The 27408-nt window shown below is 40.5% G+C and overlaps 2 protein-coding genes across 5 annotated transcripts; one reads left to right on the forward strand and one right to left on the reverse strand.

Moving 5' to 3' along the window:
• Positions 1–3270: 3270 nt before the first annotated feature.
• On the forward strand, positions 3271–11579 carry anapc5 (anaphase promoting complex subunit 5). Of its 2 annotated transcripts, none has more exons than XM_005729598.1 (17): positions 3271–3847; positions 3941–4020; positions 4806–4915; positions 5028–5265; positions 5357–5423; positions 6353–6454; positions 6559–6749; positions 6847–6928; positions 7023–7115; positions 7341–7522; positions 7790–7925; positions 8079–8153; positions 10047–10168; positions 10266–10373; positions 10612–10759; positions 10874–11036; positions 11136–11579. In XM_005729598.1, the coding sequence occupies exons 1-17, from the start codon at positions 3650–3652 to the stop codon at positions 11357–11359; spliced, it is 2319 nt and encodes a 772-aa protein (XP_005729655.1). In that variant the 5' UTR covers positions 3271–3649; the 3' UTR covers positions 11360–11579. The 2 variants fall into 2 exon arrangements, with proteins under 2 accessions (XP_005729655.1, XP_005729656.1); XM_005729599.1 differs by having other exon boundaries at positions 3274–3847; positions 11139–11579.
• Positions 11580–15027: 3448 nt separating this feature from the next.
• ggt1a (gamma-glutamyltransferase 1a) lies at positions 15028–24373 on the reverse strand. 3 transcript variants are annotated; one of them, XM_013909929.1, is made up of 13 exons: positions 24274–24373; positions 23922–24184; positions 23717–23847; positions 23542–23631; positions 23015–23207; positions 22074–22234; positions 21829–21978; positions 21281–21417; positions 20931–21118; positions 20672–20799; positions 20202–20314; positions 19995–20108; positions 15028–15060 (listed from the first exon to the last, which is right to left on the reverse strand). In XM_013909929.1, the coding sequence occupies exons 2-13, from the start codon at positions 24092–24094 to the stop codon at positions 15043–15045; spliced, it is 1596 nt and encodes a 531-aa protein (XP_013765383.1). In that variant the 5' UTR covers positions 24095–24184; positions 24274–24373; the 3' UTR covers positions 15028–15042. The 3 variants fall into 3 exon arrangements, with proteins under 3 accessions (XP_013765383.1, XP_013765381.1, XP_013765382.1); XM_013909927.1 differs by lacking the exon at positions 15028–15060 and adding an exon at positions 15081–16128; XM_013909928.1 differs by lacking the exon at positions 15028–15060 and adding an exon at positions 19207–19766.
• Positions 24374–27408: the final 3035 nt, after the last annotated feature.

Consider the following 27408-nt stretch of genomic DNA (forward strand, 5'->3'; position numbering starts at 1 on the left):
CTTAGCTTTAGATTTATCATATGAAGAAAGTTTTGCCACTTTAAAAGGTGTTTTAATTAGATCTGTTGGTTTCCTAAGGTTAGTACAACAAACTTTCTAGATAAACTTTCAAATGAACAACCATGAATTCAGATCAATAATACTCACTGACAGGAGGTGTGTTTTGCTCCAGGTAATTGTTCTGACTGTATTGCTCTTTTAATATGAGCTTTTCCAATATCTCACAGATTTTTCAGCTATTGCTCAGAAAACCCAAAAGTTAATGGCGGATTCTCCAGCCCAGAAGAGAGAAGACACGACACAAGTTTGTTTGCGCTCTTCCTGAATATCAAATCCCACAAAATGTGCAGTCATGCAGTTGGTGAGGTTTGCTTACAATGACTCATGTATTGACACAGGCATTCAGAGCCAATTTATTTAAGCTTTTCAATAATATAAACTCTGACAGGTGTTATTGTCTTTCTACTGACTTCGTCTCAACGGGATCGTGACACTGAGACATGGGAGGGGGGGGGGGGGGGGGGGGGGAAAAAAAGGGGGCACATTCCCTCTACTGTCTTTCTCACTTTCTCATTGTAGTTCCTGATGAAAAGAATTTTTGAACCAGTCTGCATAAACTGGTAGACCATTAGTGCCCTCTTCTGGAAGAGGTAGCCCAATATATAGATGTCTTTTTTTTTCTCTTGTATTTTCATTATTCATGTTAATCTTCTTTCCTTCCCAGTTTTCTTTACTCACACAGCCTGTTCACAGCTCTACCAAATGTGCTTCCTTTGCCCTAAATTAAACGAATAAAACAGATTTAACAGCAGTGTTTCTGCTGCAGGTCTGGATTTGTACAGCTTCCATTCAGTCAGCGCTGCCTGTCATATTAATCTTTCATTAGCTAGACAGTGACAAAGATGCTATTTCTTTTACTGCTGATCAATGTAAATTATAAATGCCTAAATCTCTCGACTAAAATACGCAGTTAGTAAAAGAATAGGATTTTCATAGCCAGTAAGAACTCCAGAGTTTGATGCATAATGTTAAAAACAGCAAAGTTAAATGGCACTTTGGGATTTACTGACGTAAACGTGGCCCAGTAACAAAATCAGGAAAGTCATTTTTTAAACTTTCACTCACCAGTTAGCTGAAAAACTGATTATATTCGAGCTAAGGTTCACTCCAACACCAGATGACCAACATATTGCTGGAGGATGTGTGAAGAAACAGACAAAGCCCTCTTTAGCACAGCTCTGGGGCCAAGAGCCTGCTCCAGTGTTCCCAGGACTGTCATAGCCATCTGCCAAATAAGACATGTAATGTAATCATTTGAGAACAGGTTACTCTGCTGCATTTTAAATCCGCTTACATTAGGCGCTGTAATAGTTATAGTGAATGCTACTATCTGCAAATAATGACATTGTACCACCACCAACACCAAATGGTTAAATGTGCTGACAAGTGCCACCTGCTGCTTCTCAGCTAATCAGGTCCAAATTGTGCTGCATTTTGCGTACATATCAGGACAGCTGTGTTATCTGATTTCATCCTATTTCATAAATGCATAGAATTATAAATCTGACATATAGTACTATGTAAAAGACAGTCCTCATTGTTTTTATATTTTGGAACGAAAATGGTAAATAAAATTTATTTGCAACATGTAAATACAAATACAGTATACGAGGCAAACACAAAGTTTAATTCTTACAAGATTGAAAGTCAGAATCACCTTTATTCTTCAACACAGTCTGGACTCTCTAAGGAAAGCTTTCTTACCATTTCTTTAAGTAGTCTTCAAGAATAGTTCTCCAGGCTTCTTAAAGGACATTCAAAGCTCTTCTTTGAATGTTGGCTGCCCTTCTGTTCGGTTCCCTGTCAAGACGATCTCACATAGCTTTAGTTGAGCTTTGGTCTCTGGGGAGGCCAATCCATGACTGACAGCATTTCATTCTGTGTTTTTCTATATAAACCTTTTTTACTGTGCTTGCAGTATGTCCAGCTTTTGTAAAGCTTGGTTCTTGTGTCGGGTCTTTGCTGGATTTTTTTCCTATTTCTTAAGGACATGACTTTAAAATATTGTTCTTCGCCTGCCACTTTTTTCCTCCACTTACAAGAACACACTGCAAAGCACGCTGAGATATGCCTAGTTTTCAGCTAATAGAACATTGGAAATCACCTAGTTGGTGCAAAAATTCTCTTTTGTGCAAACTTTGGCATTTTTCATAAACTAAAGAAATGGAAACAATGATGTGTTTTTGCGACAGGCTGCGAGTAACAAAGTGCTTAAAGATACAATTTAAAATTTGTTATTTGCTAAGATGTCCGTTAAGTGTAGACTAGGGCAACCAACTGTCCTCTTTTTATGCACTTGTTGACTTATAAAAGCCTATATGACATTTTTTATTTCACCATTCATTAACCGCACAAAGAAGGCATTGTTTAAATATGTGTTATATATATTATATATGTTTAAATATAAGTATTATTAAAGTTCTTCATGACTGGGCCAAGTGTCCTCTTTTTTAGAACTCAAATATCGTCACCCCAGTGTAGACACAACACAGGTTTATCCCTTAACTTAAATGCCATTTTTATGCTTGAATGCTTTATAGTTTAGTGGCTTACCAAGCAAACAAAACAAACATAGAAAAACAAACACATATTCCTCTGAAAATGGTCACAGAACTGAACTGAAAATGAGTGAAAAACCAACCAATGTCCAAAGAAAAAGCTTTAAAGAATTATTCCTTGCTCTGGCTCCTTGCTAGCCAAATATAAACAAATGAGCATTTTTGTTCAGTACTATAGTCAGACTGGAAATCTGTGACTAAATTTAATATGGTTTTTTTAATGTACAGAGAAAGTATCTGACATAATGTATCCTCTTTAACGGTAAAGCAGTATGTCACACACCTCCCCTATTTGAATTTGACTTCTTTGTGTTTTTGTGTGTAGTCACTCCTGTTGCCTTTGGCAGAATTCCCAAGACTTATTCAAATTTAAAATACTATAATATTCCATATTTCACTTTGAAAAGTTTTTTCTTAGCCCCGGGGATCCGAATTCAACTACCAAGACCCTATAACATATGAAAAAAGATGCATATTGTTACCACAGGGGCAGTGTAGAGTCATAATGATCCCTTCAGGTGACTGTGAAAGCGAAGATGTCCTTCAGGCTACAGTTACGAGAATAGCTGCAAAAATCAAACGGCACCACGTATGCGCGTATGTGTATTGTTGTCTGTGCTCAGAGTTGTTCCTTTAACGCCATTATTTCCCGTTTTGTCACTGCCGCCATAGCCTTCCTTGAAACATGAAAATAAAGTTTTATGTTAAAAAAAATGCAGTTTCTATGACGTATTTTTAAGGCGACAGAAGGAGGGCGGTTTGAAAGCAGAGAGGGAAAATATTTTTAACACGTTTAAAATACGCCAAATTTACTCATAAGATAAAACATCTGCAGGCTAGCCGTGCATAGGCTCTGATGTATTTTTACTTTTCAAACGACTTAGCTAGCGTTACATTAACTCAGTACGCCCGGTTGCTGGCTAACTAGCTAGTCACCGCCGCTGTGATGTGCAGCTGCCGACTGTCGTTAAAATTCCTCTCTGTTAAATGCTGACCGAGCGCACGTCAGAATCGATGTGAACGCTTTGAAGATGGCGAGTGTGCACGAAAGTTTGTATTTTAATCCCATGATGACGAACGGGGTCGTCCATGCTAACGTGTTTGGCATTAAAGACTGGGTGACTCCGTATAAAATCTCCGTGTTAGCGTTGCTGTATGAAATGACTGCCTCCAAGATAACACTGCCAGAGAGAAGGCGACTTAACAAGCTCATCCTCCCTCTACAGCAGGTTGGTTTTTATGAATGTCGGAAACTAAAACTACCCTTGAACCTATCCACCTTGTTGTTGCATTGTTTACCTTGGCTCACTGTGATCTACCAGGGTCCAGACCTGACTCTCGGCCAGTTCCTCAAGACTGTGGAGGAGTGTTGTCCACAGACTGCATATGCTGTCAAACTGAGGTAGAAATCGATTTTATCCCATTTGATTTCATTCTACCATTTGTGAAAGAAAAAAGACGATGCTTTAAGTTCACATGGAAAAATCTACACGCCAGTGTCCAACTCAATTTGTAGTGTTGGCCATATATTAGCTAATTTTGATCTAAGTGGGCAGTGTAAAGAAGTTTAACGGAATTTTTATCCCCGATATATCTCACTATAAGGAAAGAAGAGCAATTTTAGCAGTAGCGCTCAATTTTTCAACATGATTTAGGAATGTTCTATTAAATTAAAAGAAATCTGTAAGCACAATTCTGTTGGCTTTAATTGCAAGAAATAAATGTGTAAAGTGGAAGAATAAGGCCTGGTAGCTCATTGACCAGATGGTCTTGTAAATATACAAAAGAGAGGATTTGTTAAGCCATAGAAAAAATCATTTTTATTGTGGCTCATTGTAGGAAATGCAAAAGAAAGAAAGAAAATATTCAAAAGTGGATAATGAAATAAACAGGATTTTTTTCTCTTTATCTGTTATATCATTACTTTTGGTTTAATATGAAAGGCCATTGCTGAGGTTTTTTATCTGTAGGAAAAGCTTTAAAAATTAGAAAAATACAGTTTAAAGTCCCAAATTTGTGCCCTCTTTCACATATTCCAAAGCCATCCATTGGGCTGGACTGGAGTCTTTGCCATTTAAATTCTGGTCCCTAGGCCTTAGATTTCACTTTCCTTGGTGTAATATTAAAACACAATAACGTTTAAATGTTGATGTTGTAGTCAATCACGGTGTTGTTTCTCCTTTAAAGGCTCCATGAAATGGCAGATGGAGAGCTGAAAGACATGGAGTACTTCTTTTCTACTCTTCCCACTCCATTCACAGCTTTTGATACCGAAGCTTACAAAACCAGTGTAGTAGGTGAGTAATTTGCACCTTATTGCAGTCCTGATTATAACTCAGTGGAAGTCTGATTTGAGAATTGTTAAAATTGAAAAGTATTGTATTAAACAATATTTTCACCCCTTTTCAGGTCTTTTTATGCGACACATGCTTCTGGCCTACAACAAGCTTTCTTTCAGTCAGGTTTACAAGCTGTACAAATCCCTGCAGCACTACTACCACAGTCACTATGCCAAGCCTATGGACGGCCAGGTGCCGGCCTTGGTCGCAGACGACTCGGAGATGGACCTGACCAGCATTGAGGATACTGTAGGTGACAGAGTGGACAAGGAGGAGCTGGACACTCCACTGCACGAGTCAGAGCTTCAGTGAGTGAAATATGCACCAGTGTTTCAGCTGACCTGAAATATTTTGCCATTGTTGTTTTTGATTGGCGCCACCTCCTAATTTGTGTTGCAGAAGTGACAATACTCCAAGCAGAGGTCCCCTCTCACAAAAACAAGCAGAGTACTTTCTTGCTAGACAGGTGAGTGTTGATTATAAGTGGACATGAAACACTACATGTATGAACGCTAAATTAAGCCCTACTCTAAAAACTGCATTAGATTTAGCTCTGTCTGTGAAGCCAAATTTGAGAAATAACTGTTGAAAGTTACTTTTTTTTGTTTGGCTGAAACAGGAAAATCCACCTGTTAGTCATGCTTGGATGTGTTGATTTGATGTTTGTAGCTAGCATAAACTAATCTAAATCTCTTAGCAGCAATCAACCAAGCCAGTGATGTCATGTTCTGCACTGGCACTAGATGGCGCTAAGCATTATCTTAAAAACAAAGTTAAAGCTATGATAGTTTTTTAGAGCAGGGCTCCATGGTGCAAATTAGTGTTTCATGTCCACTTTAAGGTGGGACTCTAAACCTTTGTACATACTGGAAGCTATTTGCACATTTCCTTGAACATGATTGCTGGTTACTTGCACACAGTCCAAGTTCCAGTTGCATAGGTGACGCTTTAATGTATTTTCTAGCAGGTCATATATCAATCAACAGTATTCTTCACTGTCATTGGTAGTCGTCTGGTAGGTGAGAATAGTTTATTGTGGGCCCCACCCACTTCACGTTACCAGCATATCAGCATATTTTCATTTTTATTTTCATGTCTATTTAAGCTTAATTTATAACAGTATGTTTGCACTGAAGCACCGCAGCAATTTCCTAATGTTGTAAACCCACTCAACATTTGGCAATAAAACCCTTTCTGATTCTGATTCTGATTTTTCAACCACGATTACTTTAAGTCGTCAAGCATCATTCACTTTCTGTGGTCTCATCATCGCTGCAATCTGCTACCAATGTGTATACAGCTTTAGAGTCTTCATATCAACAAATTTAATGAAATAAATACATTTTAAAAATTCAGTTATAGTATTTACCGACACCATGTTTAAACTTTCTGCAGGCATACCTACTCAAGAATGATGAGAATAAAGCTCTAAAGCCTGCTGCTCTGCAGGAAGAGCTCAACAACATGCTGAAGTTTAATCCTGACTTTGCTGAAGCGGTAAAGTTCATCTCCTTAAATTTTCCTTACTATATAAACAGATCAGTCAGCGGGTTGGTGTCTCCTTCATTAGCTCTCTTTTCTCTCTCTCTCTCGCTCCTCAGCATTATCTGAACTACTTGAACAGCATGAGAGTCCAGGACATCTTCCTGTCAGCCCACAGTCTCTTGCATTATTTTGATCGACTCATCTTGTCTGGAAATGACGGAAAGAGCAATGGGGACGAGGGCTATGGTCGAAGTCTCCGCTACGCTGCTCTTAACTTGGCAAGCTTGCACTGTCGCTTTGGCCATTAGTGAGTACTAATGGAGGAGTTGGAGGAGTCCAAGTACGTGGACAAGTTCCATAGAAAAGAATAAAAAAGAGATTTTTTCCCTTTTCTCTCCTGTTAGTCAACAGGCTGATCTGGCTCTACAGGAGGCTATCCGGATTGCCCAGGAGTCCAATGATCATGTGTGCTTGCAGCACTGTCTGGTACAACAGTTCCCACTTCATTATCTTCACTTCAGTGGTTGTGCCATGATGGATTGTTAATTACGTCTGAATCTAACACGCTCTCCTCCATCAGAGTTGGCTCTACACACTGGAACAGATGAAGGGTTCTGACAGCACCGTGCTAACCGAGGATTCAGTAAAAATGGCTGCCCATTTCTGCCTGCCAGTGAGTGCAACATGAGGTGTCACATATGAATTCCTCTATTAAAGTGATTTGGATCTTTATTATTTGTAAATTTCTTTGGCCCAATTTTCATAAGCATGTAAATTTCTCAGAGAATGCTATGCAGAAAATAATTGGATAACATACGAGCAGCAAAATATTATATTTGCTCACTGAAATTGACTTATTATTAGATTTTAAAATGTTATTAATCCTCTCCATTTACAGTATTTGGCATCTCTGGGCATTCAGTCATTGGTCCAGCAGGGGGCAACACAGGGTAAAACGGCACACAAGCTGATGGATGCCCTGAAGGACACAGACATTCTTCACTGGAAGCACAGTCTGTCGGAGCTGATCGAGATCAGCCTGGCTCAGACGACTTCCATATGGAGGATGTATGGAAAGAGGTCAGGCTCTTCACTCTGCCACCGTAACACACAGTTGCCACTTCTGCTCACTTTTGACTGCATACTAACACTGCAGCTTCTTAACCATTCATATCAAATCAAATCAGTGAAGTGGCTGAAATGCCTGATGTTGTACGCATGGATTAATAGCATTAATAGCAATAGCATGGACAGCCAGACATCTCCCACACAAGTTTGACTTTTCAAGTGCAGAAAAACGTGTTTTTTTTTGTAAGTAATTAACGTGGCCTCCTGTGTCTCCTGCAGCACGATGTCTCTGCAGCAGGCCCAGCTGCTTCTCAACATGAGCAGTCTTGAGCCAGTTAACTTCGGGGTCCAGCAGAACAACACAGAGGGCTTCGCTGTGGTCCTCTGTCACCTGGCCGAGCTACACGCTGAGCAGGTAACGTGTTTGATTTCATCTAGTCTGCCTGCTGTCTGCCCTGCTGTTGCGTATCTTAGACATTAAAGAAAAATTGACCAGGTCTGCTTTTGTGTTCTTGGCTGTAGTTCAAAACGTAACTCACGATCCCATCTACCTCTGCTTGTGTTGCAGGGCCTGTACGGTGTCGTTTCAGAGATTATTCTGCATCTGAAAGAACAGTTTCCTCCTCACACACAGCATGCCAAGGTACATTTTCTGAAACACACTGTGCTTCTCAGCGTATCAGTGCAGTAACTACAAAGAGGACAAAGTCGAAAAATAAGAGTTTTAAGTTTTCAGACCCTGAAAAACTTGTTCCAAAGCCTTGTTAGATATTTTTATATTCTCGAAAATAACTGACACGTATCACACGTTTACTCGCTACTTTGTACATAAAAGGTTGTACGTGAAAGGTGGACCTGGGCAGAAAAATGCCTGTATTCTTTCAAATGAGCCCACAGGAGGTGGCGACTTCTTGGGGGGGGGGGGTGATTGTATTTATATCTGTGGGGAAAATATCTCTTTGGCTCACTTGATCTGTGACTTCATTAAACACTATCATGGTTTGTTTATAGAATGCATTTGCCAGTTTCAAGTCTTTCTCAATATAATGAGATTTCCTTGCAGTTTATCCCCTTTAGTGTAAGAGAGGGTGATAAAGCTGAGTATGCTTTAGGGTGGGCTTCCTCGTGTTAGGTGCCTGCAGTGTTCTTTGATTTCTCAGTCACTTGTCACGTCTGGTTTATGATGGTGTTATACCTCCATCTTTTTTATGTAGTCTGTGCTTTGGAAACAAAAAAGGGAAATGATTATGTTCTTTCAGCTTCTCAGCTTTACCATTAAATATGAGATTTAAAGTTGGATGAACTTCACCAACCCACATTAATAATTTGAGTCTAGCCTAAAGCGGAGAGGCAGATGTAGTTACTCTGATTTTTAACAGTGGTTCATGTGGAGGATTGTTTTCCCTGTGATAATTATATTTTGCTTCCTTGTGTCAAATAGCAAACTAATTACCATGTGTGTCACTTTCAGAATTGTTTCAGAATTGTACACGTTGTTTTGACTTAGATGTAATACACTACCAAAATATTAAAGTAACACCTAATAATCATCAGTAAAACACAAAATTATTTATACGTCAGGGGTTTCAGTGTGTCCAGTTAAGAAGAATAAAGCAGTGCAAACCCGCTTTACCTGCTTTGGTAAAAATGAAAGTGGCAACAGGTGCAGTGGAAAGGCAAGAATTCCCAAAAAGGGAATGGTTTAGCCGGTTGTGGCCCCAGGCCATTGCTTTCTCTTTCTCCCTCTTGTGGGATTTTTTTTCTCCCCCCCTCTATAGCTTTGCTTTGTTTTTCTTGTCACTGTTAGTAGCATGGCACAATACCCGCAGTCCATTGAGGTTGCAAAAGTAGTCTAGCTCCTCCAGGATGGTACAACCCAATTTGCAGAGTTTAGGAGTGCAGTGTAGATCAGGGCGGTAGAAAGGCATGAGCCCAGCAGCAGGACCAATGTTTCACACGTTTCTGACCAGACACAAATGGACTTCATGAGGGTGGATTGAGGGCCTGACGTCCTTTGTGCTCACAGCCCAGAACGATGCAGCTCAGTTGGTATTCGCCGGAGTAAACAGGAACTGACTTGTCTGTTACTGTTATCCTGTTATCTTCTCAGATTATGTTGTAGGCATCGAAACATTTACCACAGTGTTTCAGACTTTTCCATGTCTGACACATTACTCGGTGTGAACCTCATCTCATCTGTGAACAGAACTGGGTGCCAGTAGCAGACCTGCCAGTTCCCATTCATTGGTGTTTGCCCAGCATTCACTTTTTGGAGGTTGTCTTATTGTTTCCTCTGTAGTCCTCTTTCATTTGCACCAAAGCAGGTGAAATGAATTCACAAAGGTGTGTGCTTCCTAACTGGACAGATTGATCCCCAAAGTTTAACTATATGTTGTAGTCTAATGATCAAGTGTTTTACTTAATCTTTCTTGGGCTGTGTAGAATTAGTAAAACAAACATTACAGAGTTCATTTATTCTGTAATTCATGGTATAATTTCACTGTAATGAAATTACTTTTCTGTGTCCCAAATGCAGCTCTGGATGCTGTGTGATCTGAAAATCCAGTTTGAGAGACATATGAATGAAGGGAAATATCACTTGGCAGAGCCTCTAGTCACAGCTATCGCTGCATTAAATCAGACAGAGGGTCTTTACAGGTAACTCAAATAAGTGAATCTGCAGGCCTTCTTATAACATATGCTGCCCTATACACTTTTTATTTGAGCTGCACAATAACTGTGTGCTCTGTGACAGGAAAGCTCAAGTTCTGAAGGCTCTCAACCGCAACACTGAAGCATACCACATCTTACAGCAGCTGCAGGCTCGCTGTGAGAAGGCTAAGTGTACAGAGATGGTTATCAGGTAGGACCCGGTTTTCTCATACCGTTACGGCTCCATTCAATTTGAGTAAATGCACTTATTCTACTATCATTTATTTTTATTTGTCCAATCAAACTTGTTTAAAAGGAATTAAGTTCAAACTATACATCACCGTTGCAAGTCTTAACTGTTCTCCTGTAAGATATAAAGATCCCAACATAAATGTATTTTGACCTTTATGCTTCAGAGATCACACAAAGTCATTTTATGTCTCTTTCAGAGTGATGCTGTCCACTGCTGAGCTCCACTGGGAGTCGTCTGGCTTCTCCACAGCTCTTCCTGTCCTCCTGCAGGCCTTGGCTCTGGCTAGACAGCACCACCTCCAGTCACTGGCCTCGGAAACCATCCTTCACCTGGCCTTCACTCAGGTCAGCTGCAGCATTAAAAGAGACTTCACTTAGCTGTGCAAATACCAGCTTGCGTTTATGCAAAAATCCCCCACATGGTTTATTTATTGCATTTGTTGTCTCTCGTTTCTGCAGCTGATGTTGGGGGTTCCTGAGCAAGCTCTGAATGTGCTGCATGAAGCCATCGAGCCTATTCTGGCCCACAGAGCAGTCATGGACAAAGGTCGTGCCATGCTGCTGGCAGCCCGCTGTCAGATGGCAGTGGCTGGGTTCAAGCCAAACAGACAAGGGCAAGCAGGTAACAGTTTGCTCCCCTGACACACCACCTCACCACATATATTGGTCCTCTGCTCATAATGCTTTCATCTACATTTGCATACTGCTGTTTATGTCCCAGCAGATTTGCGTTTAGCAGCTTCGGCTCTCGACACGCTAAATGAGGCCGCCGCCTATTTCTCCCAGCTGAACTGTAAGGAGCGGCTGCGGGACGTGCACTATCTGCAGGCTCAACTCCACCGCTCTCTGGGACAAATCTTGGAGAGCAACAAAAGTGCCATGCTCTTCCGGCTATTGGACCAGGAGCTGCAATCGCCAGCACCGCCGGTCTCCATGCGGCTCTAAACTGCTCCCACTGCCCCATCAACAAAAACTGAACTGAATCACTGCAACTCACCACTAGATGGTGCCGAGGCTCTGTCCTGTTTTCTAGACTAAAACATTTCATTTGTGGCTGTGTTGAAAGAGAGGTGTTTGTGAAACATTTTGCACGGAGTAACAGGATGATAACTAAAAATGTAACATGACAGCAGCCATGAATTAAAATGAGTTTCCAGTACAAGAAGAACGTGTCCATTGTGTGTTTACTTACAGATATATGCGAATTTGAATGATGGTCCTAAATATAACATGTGCTTTAATGCCTTCCACCATAGCAAGTTAGTCTGACAGAAGTACATGTCACGCACCTGTGTAGGTTTAAAAAAAGAAAAGAAAAGAAAGAAAAGTCAAAAGTTTAGATCAAAAGCTGACACGTGGCGTCCCGATGCACCCGCTGCGTTTTGATGAATGAGGGTAATATCAGAGTTGGCGACGAGATTAATGCATTCACTAGTGTGGATGATCCTGATTTTGCAGGAGGAATACTGATGAAGCCAAAGGCCATATTAGGAAATCATATCAACACTGTGTATATAAATGGCACATTTTTCTGAATTGTTTGCAGCAGTTATGTTGATTTATCAGAAACAGAATACTTTATTGATCCCTGGGGGAAATTATTTAATGTGTTCTGCCTGATGCGTAATACATTCATTGTGTCATGTGCTTCCTTAAGGAAAATAATTGGCTTCATCTTGGTTAATTTACATTTGGTCTGGCAAAAGTAGTCACAGGAAACACCTGCAGGAGGAATATGCTCACGCTAAGGTTCTCAGTCGTGCTCGAACCCCAAAAATTCCGGTTGAATGAGTTTAAGTGGCGTGTTTGTCTTCCTGTACTTCTGTTGATAAACAGATTTCTAGTAAAGGCAGCCTTGTTGTCTATGCAAATACCACAGTGCTGTGGTAATTGGCACAGAGCCATAAAATACATGTATTTACATGTTTAGCATAATTGCAAGTGTCACCGAGTAGACTTCATGTAGCAGTTCCTCAATTTAAAAAGTGACAGTTTGTGTTATCATAGAGATTTGTAGCATGTGGATTTCAGTGCATGCTTCTTTTACCCAGTCAGAGCGGAGCTGTCTCCAAGAATAAAGGTAAATTTCACAAAAGTAACGCTAATAGACCTTAAAAAAAACTTGTTTATAAGAAAATGATGCCATTTCTCCTTTTGAGTTATTTTCAGTCCTTTGCCTTAAAAGCCACACAGGGAAAAAATAAGTTCTAACCGATCCACTAAGCCTTTAATCTTTGTTCATTGTGTGTGTTCTACTGATTAAAGTAAACAAGTTAATAGTGTATTGTATAAAATGTATCTATTCATAGTTTGTGTAGCTGTTATATATAAAACGGCAATAGAAGCAGTCCCTGCACCCCTCCCCCCACTCTGTACAAGGCTAATAAGTTCGCAGGTTTTGCTTCTTACTGATCTAGTGGAAATAATCTAACTGAATGTTGCTTTTGAGCCCTGTCAAGTCCCTGAGTGCTTTCCATCTTGTGAATGCCTGTCTAAGGTTCATACTTGTCTTACTTGCAGTTTCCGTGACTCTCTTGCTTTGACTTCTTTGCCTCCCCCAGAAGGGCATTAAAGAAGGCAGATGCAGGGTGGCTGATACAGGTTGCAAGATTACTCCAGGTCCAGCATCCATTATGGAAAGCTATCTCGAAAACAAAAATGCTTCTTTTTTTTCTGTTTTCAAGATTGCACCTTGGGAGATGTTATTCCCAGTGGGAGACAAAATTTCATTGCTAAAGTCAGGACAAAAGGGAGTCAATCTGAAGGCTGATGTTGTCATTAGTCTACAGCCATAATGCAATTGACATTTAATGTCTTAGCACAACTGTTCCATCTGTTTTTAGTTGGTTTCTAGCAAGTCAAAGAAGGTGTGCAAATAAAACAAAAATAGAAAAAATAACAACTCAAGTAAAGTACAAATCCCTGAAGATTGTACTTAAGTACAGTAACAATGTATTTTCACTTCATTGCTTCCCGCTTCTATATAAAGACCAATACAAGAAGTTTGTGAAGGATATTCCAAATTTTACCAGTGCTGTTAATCACACCAGATGCAAAGTATAATTTCCCATTGTCTACTAGTATTTCATCATGTTGGAAACCCTCAAACATTCACCCCTCACAGGACACAGGGTGAGGCAGAGTACAGCTGATAATTGGAATCAAGCTTCTGAAACCTCTTTTCACAAATTGTTATCCTTACTGTTACCATCCTGTGATTTCACTCACTTCTCTCCAAGTCCTTTTCTTTCACTCCTCAGCCATATAAGGCTGGGGTATTGTTGTCTGCTTACCAGGCAGGTGTGTGGCCTGAATATGCAATAACTGGACAATGAGGCCACATAGGCTTTTCAAATTATACCATAGGAGTATAATTGCTAGGAGCCTGAGCAAATACTCCTAGCTATTTGTTTTTTGTTTCGTTTTTTTGTCCATCTGAAAGAGAAATTGAACCTTATAGTTCTACCTGCTTTTCTTATTATCAATAACATCAGAAGACTCTTCATGACTCTGATGGATCCCAACTGATGGATTGTTGCAACACAGTGTTAAGCAAACTTTTTGCTGTAGCTGAAATATTTTCACTTGCACACAATCTCACATCAAAAAATCTTGTTACACAGAGTTTGCATTTTGAAATAATGTTGCTTCACATTTGGTGTGAATGCACCAATAGAATCTGTGGAAGCAGCTTGCTAGCCAAGTTTGCTAGCGCTAGCTAATAACATACACCCATTTGTGCTCATATGGTCAATTCTGCCCCACCAAATTGCGCTAACAACACCAACACTGAGGCTCTCTCCAAAACCAATGGGTGACAACATAGTGTCAGTCTTTTATATTGAGTCTATGGTTTATTAGGCTGCTGTAATCGAATGACTTTAAAAACGGCTCAGTTAGTCCAGAATTTCAGACTGAAAAGTCTGAGCAGCTGGAAGAAGCTGGCAGATATTTGTTGCCATCACAGTCATTCTTGTTTCACTGTGAGCTTCATAGTAAAATTTGTCAACAACTACTGATAATTTTCCCAACATTTGGCATTAAAACATATTTTCCATTACGATGGTTCAGTAACTCTTAACTTAGGCAAAGTACTTGAATTTGTTTGTAACCTCTGTAACTACTGACATTTCCATGAGGTTCAGCTGTAATTGTTGTTTGTTTTTGGCAGATGTTATTATATTAGTATAATGCACCAAGAGAAGCGTAAACATTCTATCTCGCTCACATTATGTATGATTGGTATTTAGCTAAAAAACAACATTATAGCTCTGTGTGCTTATAGTAGTTTTCTTCAGGTCTGGATATTAATGGTTGTTGTTTGTTTGTTTTTTTAAATTGATTTATTAACCTCCTAGGACCTGGCATCCACATATGTGGACATCACATTTTGGGTGATGTCCACAAAATACTTAAATTTTCTCTGCAAGGGCCTGATATCCACTTACGAGGACATTATACTGAGTTCAGGTCTTAGGAGGTTAAAAATGAAAAAGAATTGATGATAGCGCTGGTATACAGACAGACAGAATCTGAGTAACATTGAATTTTGGGTCATTCTGACATTGAATCCATGCTCTGGAAAACAAACTCTCACTAACCTCAGATTTCTTGCCAAATATCCCGGTTCAGAAATAGCACAGCTTCTGTGGTAAAATATAACATCTTTGTTCAAAATGTTTAATAACAAGCATGGCAACAAACATGGCATATGAACAATGCATGTTTAGAAAAATATATCTGCAAATGTATTTTTCAGAATACACTATACATCGACTTAACCTCTACTCGATATTAAACATTTACAATTCAGAAGTGATAGTGTCACGGTAGAAAACAACACGGGCAGTTTCCTTTTGAATAGTGTCCATTTCAGGATCAGCTTACGTCAGGAGAAAAATGTGGGCAGACATTCGAGTAAAACAGGCAAACAACCTGAGATGTCTTCATGGTATACCTGCTTGCAGCTGTTTTTTTTTTTTTTTTAACTCATGCTTCTTTATTTTCCCTTACCAGTTTCACATAAACAAACCCTCCTTTTCCAAACAAACTGTCCAGGTATTAACAAGAGTTTTTCCTTACAAAAGAAATGATATTACCTCGCGGACAACCTCCAACTTGTTGTTGAAACCTATGAACATTTCTTAATATGACTCCCAGCGTTGGTTTATATTTGGATGTTTATAATAATGATGTGTCATACATGAACTGAAATGAATGTTCAAATGGTTTCTGCTTCAGTTCTCAAATACAACCCTGACCAGTATCCAGTAGTGATGATACAAGAGTCAAACTAGATACAACCTCTCATTTTACTTCAGAACACAAAATTAATGCCAAAAAAAAGAAATGAAGTGATGTTAAATAATTGAGTAAAAGAGGTATTGAAGTGGAGTTAATTTCCATGTTTGATTAAATTAATCTCAGAGAAGGCGCAGTGGCTATGTCTCCGTAGCTTAAATAATGCTTAAGTCTTCAGTGCAGACACCGTCTCATTGTGATTCTGTCCGAGTGTCTTTGAGGAGACTGTCCCGCTGAGGGGAGCTGAGAAGAAATTGCAGCAATGCTCAGTATCCCGCAGGATAGCCTCCTTTCCTGGGGTCAGACTCTGCACAGAGACGCTCTCCCTGCCGCACCACAGCCTGGACCACCGAGTCTGGAGTCCTTAGCAGCTGCGTTACATGGTTCTTCTGGACCAGACCCTCCAGGACACTCTGGCATAGTTCCACCACACATACAAAAACATAGAGAAATAGTCTTGTGCAGGAGTTTTGGCTTTGTAATGCATAGCACACATGTGGAATTATTTTTTACCTTCCTGACTGCTGGCACATGTGTAAAAGTCAATGTGCATAAATCTAAAACTTGGTTGAGATAAGTAATATATAAAGAAACACTTGATTCCCTTTTCCTTATTATCAAATCTCATTGCTATGTGTTTTTAACCCTGTCTAAAAATGTGTAGACCTTCAATGTGTCCAGAGGATGAATCCTTGTAACTCTGGTGATGTTATGGCTTTTCTTTCAGTACAAGGTCTGGATCAAGGTCTGATGACCAATTGCCAATTTAGGGAAACTGAAGGCCTCACAGAAAGAAGGAAATAAAAAATCAAACACTTTCATGCCTGAGTTATCTTAACGGTCAGAATCCTCGGAGGTGGGAACAGAGGAGTAGCAACAATCTTTCACTCTAGCTTCTTAATCAACCAAAGATGGAGACAGAGTTTTAATTCATTTGAAAACCTGACTCCTAACCTACACTCTAATAAAAAAAAAAATTAAAAAAAACATTTTTATTTTTTGTTAAATTTCATCCATCTCCCCATCCATTCTATCCAATTTGCCAGTGTTTTTATCTGTTTTGGTTCAACTGTTTGGTTTTGTCAGTTCAATTGTAGTGGGTGATTTTAACATCCATGTAAACTGTAAAAATGACTGCCTCAACACAGCATTTAATCTATTCTCTCAAAATGTTAATGAGACCACTCACTCTTTAACCATACTTTTGATCTTACTCTGACATGTGGCACAGAAACTGGACATTTGACTGTATCGACATTAACTGCCGTAACTAAGTTTAATATCTTCAACACCGTGTGCCAACACAGTACAGAGCAGCTACCCAAACTTTGCTCCCACAGTGGTTGATTATTTTCTTATAAGTGTAACATCCTCACAGCATACAACCCTAGATAGTGTGGTTCCTCTTAAAAAAAAAAAGAAAGCATCAAATCACAAGCGCTTGACTCCCTGGTGTAACTCACAAATGCACAATTTAAAGTACGTAACTGGCAGAGAAATGGCATCTGATTAACAACAAGTTTGTTGCTCTATTTGTTTTTGGTTTTTAAAAAGGACTCTGATTGATCTTTCTGAGTTAATTTCAATAATTGCTTCCTAAAAATCATCGACCTGTCTATTAGGACCCATTAAGACTGCTCAAAGAAGTCTTACCGTTAATTAATGCTTCAATCTCAGATATGATCAGTCTGTGCTGGCAAGTGTCATCTGCTCGTCACAGTACACAAAGAGTGCTAGCTTCTGTACAAAGGATCCTTTTATTGCCTGTGACAGTGGACTCTTGTCCTGCTTGACTTCAATGCAGCATTTCATACTGATGACCATAATATTTTATTACAGAGATTATAGTGTGCTGTAGGTAGGGAGGGATTCCTCCTTAGACACCAATGTTAATTTTGGTGTCCCACAAGGTTCTGTGCTGGGATCAAGTCTGTTTACATCATATAGGCTTCCATTTTGTAACATTATGAGAAGGCATAGCATACATTTTCCTTGCTATGCACATGATACCCAGCTTTATCTATCCATGAAGGCAAATGCGAGACACCACATTGAAGGAATATCATAGAGACCTAAAGGTCTGAATGACCTCTGGTGCTAAATTCAGATAAAATTGTTGTTACTTGGCCCTAAAAATCTTAGAAACGTGGTCTCTAACCAGATACAATGAGTGGTATTATTTATAGAGAACATATATGTAGAGAACATTTCTTCACTGCTCTAGAGTCCAGTGTTGGCATGCTTTATATCACTGCATTCAACACTCTGCCTTGCATTTGGTGATGTAAGGCTTGCATGCAGCTGCTCGGCCATGTTAACCCATTTCATGAAGCTCTCTACACACTGTTCTTGAGCTAATCTAAAGGTCACATGAAGTCTATAGGTCTGTAGCAACTGACTCTGCAGAAAGTTCGCAACCTCTATGCACTTTCTTCATCCGGTGATCCTGCTCTGTGGTTTTATGTGACATACTCCTTTGTGACTGAGCTGCTGTTGCTCCCAGTCACTTCACTGTGTTATAATACCACTAACAATTAACTGTGGAATATTTAGTAGCAAGGAAATTTTACAACTGGATTTGTTGCACAGGAAACATCTTATAATGGTACCACACTGAAATTCAGTGACTTCCTGAGAGCCACCCATTCTTTCACAAATGCTTGTTGAAGAAGTCTACATGCCTAGGAGCTCAGTTTTATATACCTGTGACCATGAAAATGATTGGAACTGGAATTTAATGATTTGGATGGGTGAGTAAATACTATGGGCAGTATAGTGTATTGCATTTCAGTAACATTTGTGATATCATAACATCCTGTCTCAGGGTGAGCTTCAGTGGAACCAGCTCTGCCCATATGGAAAAGAAATAGTAAAAACATACATGATTTACTCATGAAAGTGGCCACTTTCTCATTACTTTCATATATTTTTTAGTAAGTATACAAAACATAGTTTCATTATATGATTTTTCAAGGGATCTTATATGTGTTTTCACTCTTGTATGCTTTTCATACAAGTTTCATACAAGACAGATAAAAACCTTTAAAATATTTATATATATCTTTTCCATATGGGTGAGTTTGGATTCATGAAACAGAAAACTTCTGTACCTCTAAGATTAGGCCTAAAACTTTCCATTTTGATAAAGCTTATAGTTGTGCTGTAATAGGCCTAGGCTGCTGAGGGCTTCCCACAATGAATGGAGGGTTTCTTGTTCACTCACTTCTAATCATTAGTTGTTATTAATCTACTGGCTCTCTTTCATAGTCTGTCTTTTGCCCAGCCTTGCTCCCCTCACCCCAAACCGGTCATAGCAGATGGTTGTCCCTCCCTGAGTCTGGCTCTCCTGCATGTTTCTTCCTGTTAAAAGGCAGATTTTTCATCCAGCTGTCACCAAGTGCTTGGTCATAGAGGGTTGTCAGATTATTGAGAGTTTTTCTGTATCATTGTGGGATCTTTACCTTACAATATAAAGCACCTTGAGGAGGCTGTTTTTGTTTTTTGGTTCTTTATTTAAAAAGGATTCGATAAATGTAATTGAAATGAATTGTTTTCACTCTTTTAAGGCTAAAAAAAACCTTTTTAAAGAAGTGTCGTGAAAATCAGTACACACGTTCTAGCATGAGGAGGATTTGTTATAGCTCTAGTGACCCTTTTGTTTTGAACTTTGTTTTTCAAGTCAAAGATTCATTCTTTTATATTATACTTATACTACATACTATATACTTATACTATACTACATTCTTTTATACTTCCGACTACACTCAGCTAAGTAGCAAAATGCTGCACTCTAAAACAATAAACAACTATTGTAAACAATATACAATCTAAGTATGAGCACAGCAAATTCATTCTACAAAATATGCATAAACATTGCGGTGGGGTGTGGTTTGTGGCTCAGCTGCAGGAGTGGAGCAGTGGGTTCAGGGTGTATTGTCAGGGGAGGCTGACTCACACACCTGACCTCATCACCTAATCATGCGTCCCCTGTTAAAGATGTTGTTCAGGAGGCTGTGTGTGCCACAGAAGCAGGACAGCTGGAAAGCTGCACCTTGGAAAAGTGGTCAATAAAAGAGGTTTAAAAACTGCAACTCTGCTGTCGTTGGATCCTCGTTGTCACACATATTTTTGTACTTTTGTACTTGATCCTGTTTTCACAGAAATTTTTATAGTCATAGTACACTAATGGTCACATGCATGGTACATTCATACATGCACATTCTTTGCTTATGATACAACTGTAATACTGCTAAGCTATGTTGCTGTCTGTGTGACCCACCTTTTCAAAGCCCTGCTCCACTACTGTCATATTTGGATTAAGCTGATTGTGAAGTCGTGGCTCTGTCACGGCTTTCTTTAGGTCATAGTTGAAAAACAAGGAGTTGAGGATTACCTGTTTTTAGGTAAGAAAAATGACAACATGTATGGGAGGTTTCACATTCCCAAGTCAACATGAGGGTGATGCATTTGAATGAATTAGACTTACTAATGCTGTGGCTGTGGTGATTTTTGTGCCCCCGGATGCTCCTACAACCATCTTCACTTGGTTTTCTTGGTCAAATATGATAGTAGGACACATGGAAGACAGCGGCCTTTTGCCTAGAAACAGATTGTAAAAAGAAGGTGGATTTGACTGCCTGATAGTTTTAGCAAAGTCATGCTGAATGTCAACAACTCAGCTCAATCACATCATAGTCTATTTGAGACACTACAACAAGCCGGTGACCCACAGAGTGAGAGAGGCGATTAGCTTATTGTATGGCAGCAAAACTGAGGATGAGTAAAAGGCCCTCCTCTGAATCATCCTAACCAGAGGAAGAATCTAGTAACACCATCTATCTTTGAAAAAAATGAGGCTTAATTTAGCAAACACTGATATCCATCAACACTGACTAAAGGTCACTGCCCCACAGGGGATTAGAGAAGTACTAGTGTGATAACTCATTTCAGTCACACCTGGTTGAATGAAGTTGTTGGGTGAAGGGGGGATTCCAAACCCATTGGTCATGTATGGAGAGCTGAAGTCATCCATTTCATCATTAAAAATGATCCCAGTAGATCGAGACATGACTTTTGAACCAAAGCTGGGGAAATAAAGCCATTTTTTAAACCTTCACTCAGTGCGCTACATTGTAGTGAAGACAGTTCATTTACATGCATGGCTTTTGAGAGGCACATTTACTGACTTGATGTCAGCCTTGTCAGAGAAACTCACTATAGATTGATGGTGCTGGTTGCTGCCACAGCACTGCCATCCTCAGCAATGACTGACAGATGAGCTGTCCCGTGGTTGTCTGGAACAAAATACTCGGGCTCATAGTAGCTGTCTGGGTGGGTCGTGTCATCTGTAATTTTGCTCCTTATGCCATCAGCAAAGTAGTCTGAGGTCATGTTTTGGATTAGCTGAAAGGAGCAAAACAAGTCAATTAAAGAGGAGAAAACAGGCATTTCAGACTGTTTAAGAGTTAAAGAGTTTCCAGGAGACAATTTTATGGCCACAGTGAGAAAAATTATGCCGTAAATGCTCAAAAAACGAATGAAGAGGATTATAGCTGGAGCCCTTACATCAGTAATGTTGAGATACCGAGGGTCCCCCAATCTGCTCCTCTTGGCGTAAGCAAAACGAAAAGCCTCTACAATGCGATGGTACGTCAGAGTTTTCTTCTCTGCTGTAGAGACGCTCGTGTCTGAGAAGTTGTACCCTGCAATATATCCACAGGAAAAATACATCTGGAGCGAATGACAGTTAGATGACAATTTACTGGCCTGATCTGATCTTCTCTGTTATTGTGCTAAAAGTCAATGGCATGTTATTAAAAACTGCAATACAAATAGAATAAATGTGCAGGCACGCACCCCTCCAACTTCTTATATGAACACATTCAGTGCTCAATTTAAATGAATGATGCCACTTTTATTATGAAGCATGGCTTAATGATTCTCTGCCTGAACAGATGGAGTGTTGATGGTAAATTAAATTTGGCAGGCAGAACTAAGCAGCAGCTCAGTTTTCTGCTTCCAAAGAAGGGAAAGAAACATTCTAGAGATGACCTGGGGAAACCTGACATCCTCTCTTCTGCATGGCTGCACAAACACTCAGCCAGGCTGCTCACCATCCACTATGTTGAGTATGAGTGCCAGCACAGGGCCACTGGAGGGGGCATCTGGGACATGTATGGTGTATTCCCCGACATTCAGCTTCAGAGGGTTCTCATTCAGCACGGGCTGGTACTCCAACAAATCTTCCAGGGTGATGATACCACCTGGAACCAGTACAGAAGTGTCGTTGTGAATTCAATAGGAGGAGTAACAACTGAAGCATCTGAAGACAACAGCGGATGAGGATACAGCAGAGCACCTGCCGCCTGGATGTCCTCAACAATGTTCTGTGCCATCGCCCCGTTATAAAACACATCAGGCCCCTCTTCTGCTATTCTTTGGTATGTTTCAGCCAGCTTTGGGAATCTAACAATATCATTCTCCTTCAGGATGTTTCTCTGAGAATCACAAAAGACCTCGCTGAGAGAGGGAAGAAAAGAAAACATGTATTAAAGAATATTAAAGCCATTGTAAGTAGAAATTGAAACCTTTAAAAAGAACCGCTGTGGTAAACAGCAATGCACCCAATTATCAGAGCAAGATAAGGGTGTAGAAAAGAAACACAGAGCCACTGAGTAATATCTGAATAATTTTCACAATGTGTTTTTAAAAGATATATATATATATATATATAAAGGCACAGTTTGACATGAAGCACAGTTATTATAGATATTTTATTTCCATCTATCATTTTGATCCATTTAGGTTTTGGTACCTCTGTCATTTCTGCTAAAGCACACTTGCTATGCTCATTTCCATCTTCTTATTCTTGTATTCTTGTATTCTCTAAAGTAGAGAATAGTATATAGTATATAAATGGTAGACTCTAGGAAGACTGTTTTTATTTCAGTGAAATAAACAGGGTCAGCCATTTATTTGGCTCAGATTCTGAGGTAATGATGAGGCATTTATCATTAGATGTGCTGCTGGGTGGGTTGCTTTACCTCCAGCAACAGCAGATTCAGACAACTGTTTTCCCCTGTTTCTGGTTTGATGCTGAACTAAGCTAAGAATAGTCTAATAAGCCAAGAATATCTGCTGCAACATGTATTAGGCTACTGGCTGTAGCTTACATGCTGGCATAAGCATAGTATTTTCTCCTCTAACTTGTAGTTAAAGTGAACACATTTCCCCAAATATCTATTTCTTTCGGTTTACAGTGTATTATTAAGTATTCAGATATGAGAATATCACCCTCACCACATGTTGGCGTCTCCTTGAATGGAATCCTTGCTTTTTAAGATTGCATGAGCCAGGGCTTTTCCAATCGGAAATCCGTCACGAGCCAAGGCAATGCTGGGCTCAAACAGCTCCTTCCATGGCAGCCGGCCATGCCTTTTGTGTGCCATCTCATAACCGCGGATCTCTCCCGGAATGGCTATGGACAGTCCACCTGTCACGCAGAAACAGCAGTACCACTGATTTTAATTTCACAAGCTCTCTTTCTACCCCTTCTCTGAGTGAGGACCACCATGCTAAGAGACATCAAGATAGTGTGAGATATCTATCGCTAAAGTGTTCTCGTCCCAGAGCTTTTAAATGGGGGCAAAGGAAGGTATAATAAGGTTGTTAAGAATGTGAGAACATCTGACGAGAGCTCGATGGACTCTAAATCCCTATTTGATCTTGGGTAGCATCAACAACCTTTGAGAATCAAATGAAATCTGGTCTACATTTGGCCAATCAGCACCCGGGAAATACTCCAGCAGAGCACAGCAAGGTGCTACCTGTGCGAGAAAGCTTAGTGTTGTTGCCAAACATGTCTTCAGTGGCGTTCATGGGTGCAGTCTCCCTCGCATCAATGGTTTCCACCTTTCCTGTTGAGCAGAAAACGAGGACTGATTGATCAGAGTCTCCTCGGTTGTCTGTGCTGGCAATTTCTAACTAATGAGGCATGCTCACCTGTGGAAGCGTTATAGATGACAAAGAAGAGCCCTCCTCCGATGCCCATGCTGTGAGCGTTCAAAAGGCCAACACACAGCAAGGCAGCGATGGAAGCATCCACAGCAGAGCCGTTTTTCCTCAGAATGTCCCTGGAAACAAGAGAATACACTTAACAGCTAAGACGCGCACAGAAGAGCACGGCATCTGCTATATGTCGTCTTACCTCCCCACTTCCGAGCACTTTCCAGCATCAGCAGCCACGGCGGCCTTTGAGTAGAAGTGGTCTGAAGTGGGAGGTGTGTTTTTCTTCCCCAAACCCATGAACACCCCCAGGAACAGGCTCACTGCAGCCACCAGAAGGACCACCAGACCAGCAATCAGGGACTTCCCAACCATTTCTCTGCCGGGAGGGGAGAAATCAGCACACCTCGGAAAGACACCGGATTCTTCAGCTCAGAAGCAACAGTCTTCTCCTCCAGACATCGCCTATCATTATTTTTTTAATTGGGAGCCAAACATTTACATATGTTTAACAATCTGAAGCAAAAAGAACACCACATTTTTATTTCACTCACCTTTGGTTTGTTTGTTTCACAGACTCATTGGAAATGCTGGACAGAACAGAAGGAATGACCTGACTCTTACTGAGCCTTAGCAATAATGACAGTGTGTTTTATATAACTAACTAAAGTCTCCGCTGATGTGTGCTGTGTCATCTTGGTTTGAAGGTGTGACTTCGCTCGGGTGTCACACTGTGATTCTGATGAGCAGTCCTTTCATATGAGCAATGCTGTTTTTTTTTTGTTTGTTTTTTTATTAAGAAGAAGAAAAAGAAATGTGTATATATATGGAGAGAGAGGAAAAAAAGCATAGAGGAAGATGAGAGGTGGAAAGCAATCACCATCAAAGCTTTCTGGAGTGCCTACTGTGTGTGTGTTAGCTCTTGGGGATGTTGGAGGAAAAACAATAAGGTTCAAAATTCTGACAGAAAAAAAACACATTTCCAGACATCCACATTCAATTCTTTAAAAAAAAATCTGAATTTAGGTGCTGCAATCTATTATTTCCATCATATTTCTCTCTCCAAACAACAACTGCTCTTCGCATCACTGATCACTTTGGAGTGAAGCTCTCAAGTTTGTCTTTCTGGTGCTCTATAACTTTCCATTTCACTCGGATATCAATCTGCCAGGTTTGACAAAGTGAAGGTGAGAGTGATCTGTTTACAGATGCAAGCAGCATTCAGCTCTGACTCGGGGCTCTGTGTGATTGGCTCGGCCAGCAGCGTTGCCATGCTCAGTAACCGTGTCACATTCTATTTGGCTTTTTCTGCAGGCGTCCTCAGACCGATTAAGATGCCTTCGCCTTCGCCCGGGAGCACAAGTCCAAGCTGGCAGCGTCGGTGACGGTAGCTGCAGAACAGCAAATACCCTTCTGTGGTACCTCGGCTAATCCAGCGTGCACTCCTGTTGCTGGGCCACACTGATAAAGTGCTGTCAAAGGAGCCTGTGGTCTGCTGCTGCTGCTGCTGCTGCTATGATTGTCTCTAAATCTAATTACTATATCCTGTTCTGGATCTCCCATGTTCAGAGCCACCCCAAGAGAGGGGAGTTTGTTCAGCAGGCAGAGCTGATTTATAGCAGAAGAGAGCAATTATATTTCTGTTTAGTTACAGATCACAGTGCTTCCTTCAGTTTTAATGCGAACAGCACTGTCACTGCACCGGAGTTGTTGTGTGAAATATCAGCTGGAGCTCTTTTCATATTTTTATCCGTCAGCTTAGAGGCTTATAGGTTTCGTTTTGACTTTGATGGGAGCGATGCACTCACACTACCCACCATGTTTCCCTCCAGTTGTTTTTCGTACAATAAAGAGGGAGGCTTGTTTATTCCTGTATACGCAGCAACAGATCTGATCACACGCTGCTGTTGTTCCTCGGCGACAGGTGAAACGCAGCCTGCAGAAACATGGAGAGCAGAAAGGTGATGTAATGTGTTTTTATGGCCGGCTGCGCTCCTTTTAATGATAGGGACGCCACAGACAGGCTCTGGGATGTGTGCTGCAATTAGGAGTTGGTAGCTAAGCTGCTTCTGTCATAGCAGCACTGTACAAATGAGGGAGAACAGAGGCCACCCAGTCTTTTTTTGTTTGCAACCTCTTACAGTGTACATGAACGGGTCAAATTTAACACAGTGTGCAGTGTTGGGGGGATTTTTGACTGATTTTGTGAGTTATAGGCCAAGGGGTGCAATTTGAAGTGACGGTATCGCTGCTAGGTGGAGTGGGAAAACTGAAGGCCACAGCCACTACTTTAATAGGCCCACACAACAACAGTGAAACCTGATCGGTGGTATGTGCACAAATTAAGAGAACTGGAGTTACATTTTTTCTACAGCAGCTGTTTTTGGATATATGTATGAGGACAGGGATCGTAGGGTGAGGTGTGCAATAAGACTGAAAGGTGGGAGTGAGATTTTATCAAGAATTGACTCTAAGACCCTTCTTGTTTGGAGTGCTGATGGGCAGGCTGAGAGATGAGGTCAGGCAGGAGTCTAAATGGACTGTGATGCTTGCAGACAGCTTTGTGATCTGTAGTGAGAGCAGGGAACAGGTGCAAGAGAGCCTGGAGATGTGGAGGTATACTCTGGAGAGAAGAGGAACGAAGCAAGAAACAATACATTTGTGTGACTGTGAGGGAGACAAGTGTAACAGTGAAGCTGCAAGGAGTAAGGGTTATGAAGGTGGATGAGTTTAAATACCTGGGTTCAACCATCCAAAGCACAAGAGAGGGGAAGATGAGAGTAGAGGTAGGGTGGAGATTAGTGACAGGGGTGATATGTGACAGAGGAACAGCAGCAAGCATGAAAGGGAAACTATACGGTAGTGAGACGTGCTATGATGTTTGGTTTGGAGACAGTGGCACTGACAAAAAGAGAGAAGGCAAAGCTGAAGATGCTGAAGATTTCTTGGGGTGTGACGAAAATGGATGGGATTAGAATATCAGCGAGAGCTCAGGCTGAGCAGCTTGGAGATAAAATCAGAGCGGCAAGGCTGAGATGGCTTGGACTTGTGCAAAGGAGGGATAGTGAATATATTGGACAAAGTGTGTCCGAGATGGAGCTGTCGGGCAAGAGGAAAAGAGAGAGACCACTAAGAAATGAAAGACATGCAGAGGGTTGGTGTGACAGAGGACGATGCTGGGGATAGGGCGTGATGGAGGCTAATGTTCACTGTGGTGATCTATAGGAGAAGAGGCCAGAAGAAGAAGAAATTGCTTATTATATATGAGTCATCATAATATAATTAGATGTGACAGTAGTAAACGGCCACAATAGAACATTACTATTGAGCCTACACGGATTCAACAGCAGAACAAAAGCTCAGTTTTGCCAACCCCAGAAAAATGGTTGCTACTCAGAGTCAGCATCCTAACCACTAAGCTGCTTGGTGGCAAGCAAATGACATCACTGTTTCACTGTTATCCTCTTGGGCTGCGTGATTTCTTTGCTATTTTGACCATGAACTGTTTTTTGTTTTTTTGGTTTTTTTTACTATTTCATTTGTCGTGCTACATCATGTTGATATCAATTAACCTGCAGTTCATAAACATCTTCAGGTAGAACAGTTATAGATTAACGTGTTTTGGCTTGTCAAGACAGAAAAGGACAACAAATACTGAATATTACAATAAGAGAATTCCCCATATTGTA

Source organism: Pundamilia nyererei, unplaced genomic scaffold (assembly GCF_000239375.1).
Source record: "Pundamilia nyererei isolate P.nyererei 1_Seehausen unplaced genomic scaffold, PunNye1.0 scaffold00033, whole genome shotgun sequence".
NCBI lineage: Eukaryota > Metazoa > Chordata > Actinopteri > Cichliformes > Cichlidae > Pundamilia > Pundamilia nyererei.

Coding starts and splice junctions, on each gene's coding strand:
- ggt1a (XM_013909927.1), bottom strand. CDS start 24,094: ATGGTTGGGAAGTCCCTGATTGCTGGTCTGGTGGTCCTTCTGGTGGCT. Junction 21,418..21,828: donor CATACTCAACATAGTGGATG/GTGAGCAGCCTG, acceptor GATATATTGCAG/GGTACAACTTCTCAGACACG. Junction 20,109..20,201: donor TCACCACAGCCACAGCATTA/GTAAGTCTAATT, acceptor ACCTAAAAACAG/GTAATCCTCAACTCCTTGTT.
- anapc5 (XM_005729598.1), top strand. CDS start 3,650: ATGGCGAGTGTGCACGAAAGTTTGTATTTTAATCCCATGATGACGAAC. Junction 8,154..10,046: donor CTCACACACAGCATGCCAAG/GTACATTTTCTG, acceptor TCCCAAATGCAG/CTCTGGATGCTGTGTGATCT. Junction 10,760..10,873: donor TTCACCTGGCCTTCACTCAG/GTCAGCTGCAGC, acceptor TCGTTTCTGCAG/CTGATGTTGGGGGTTCCTGA.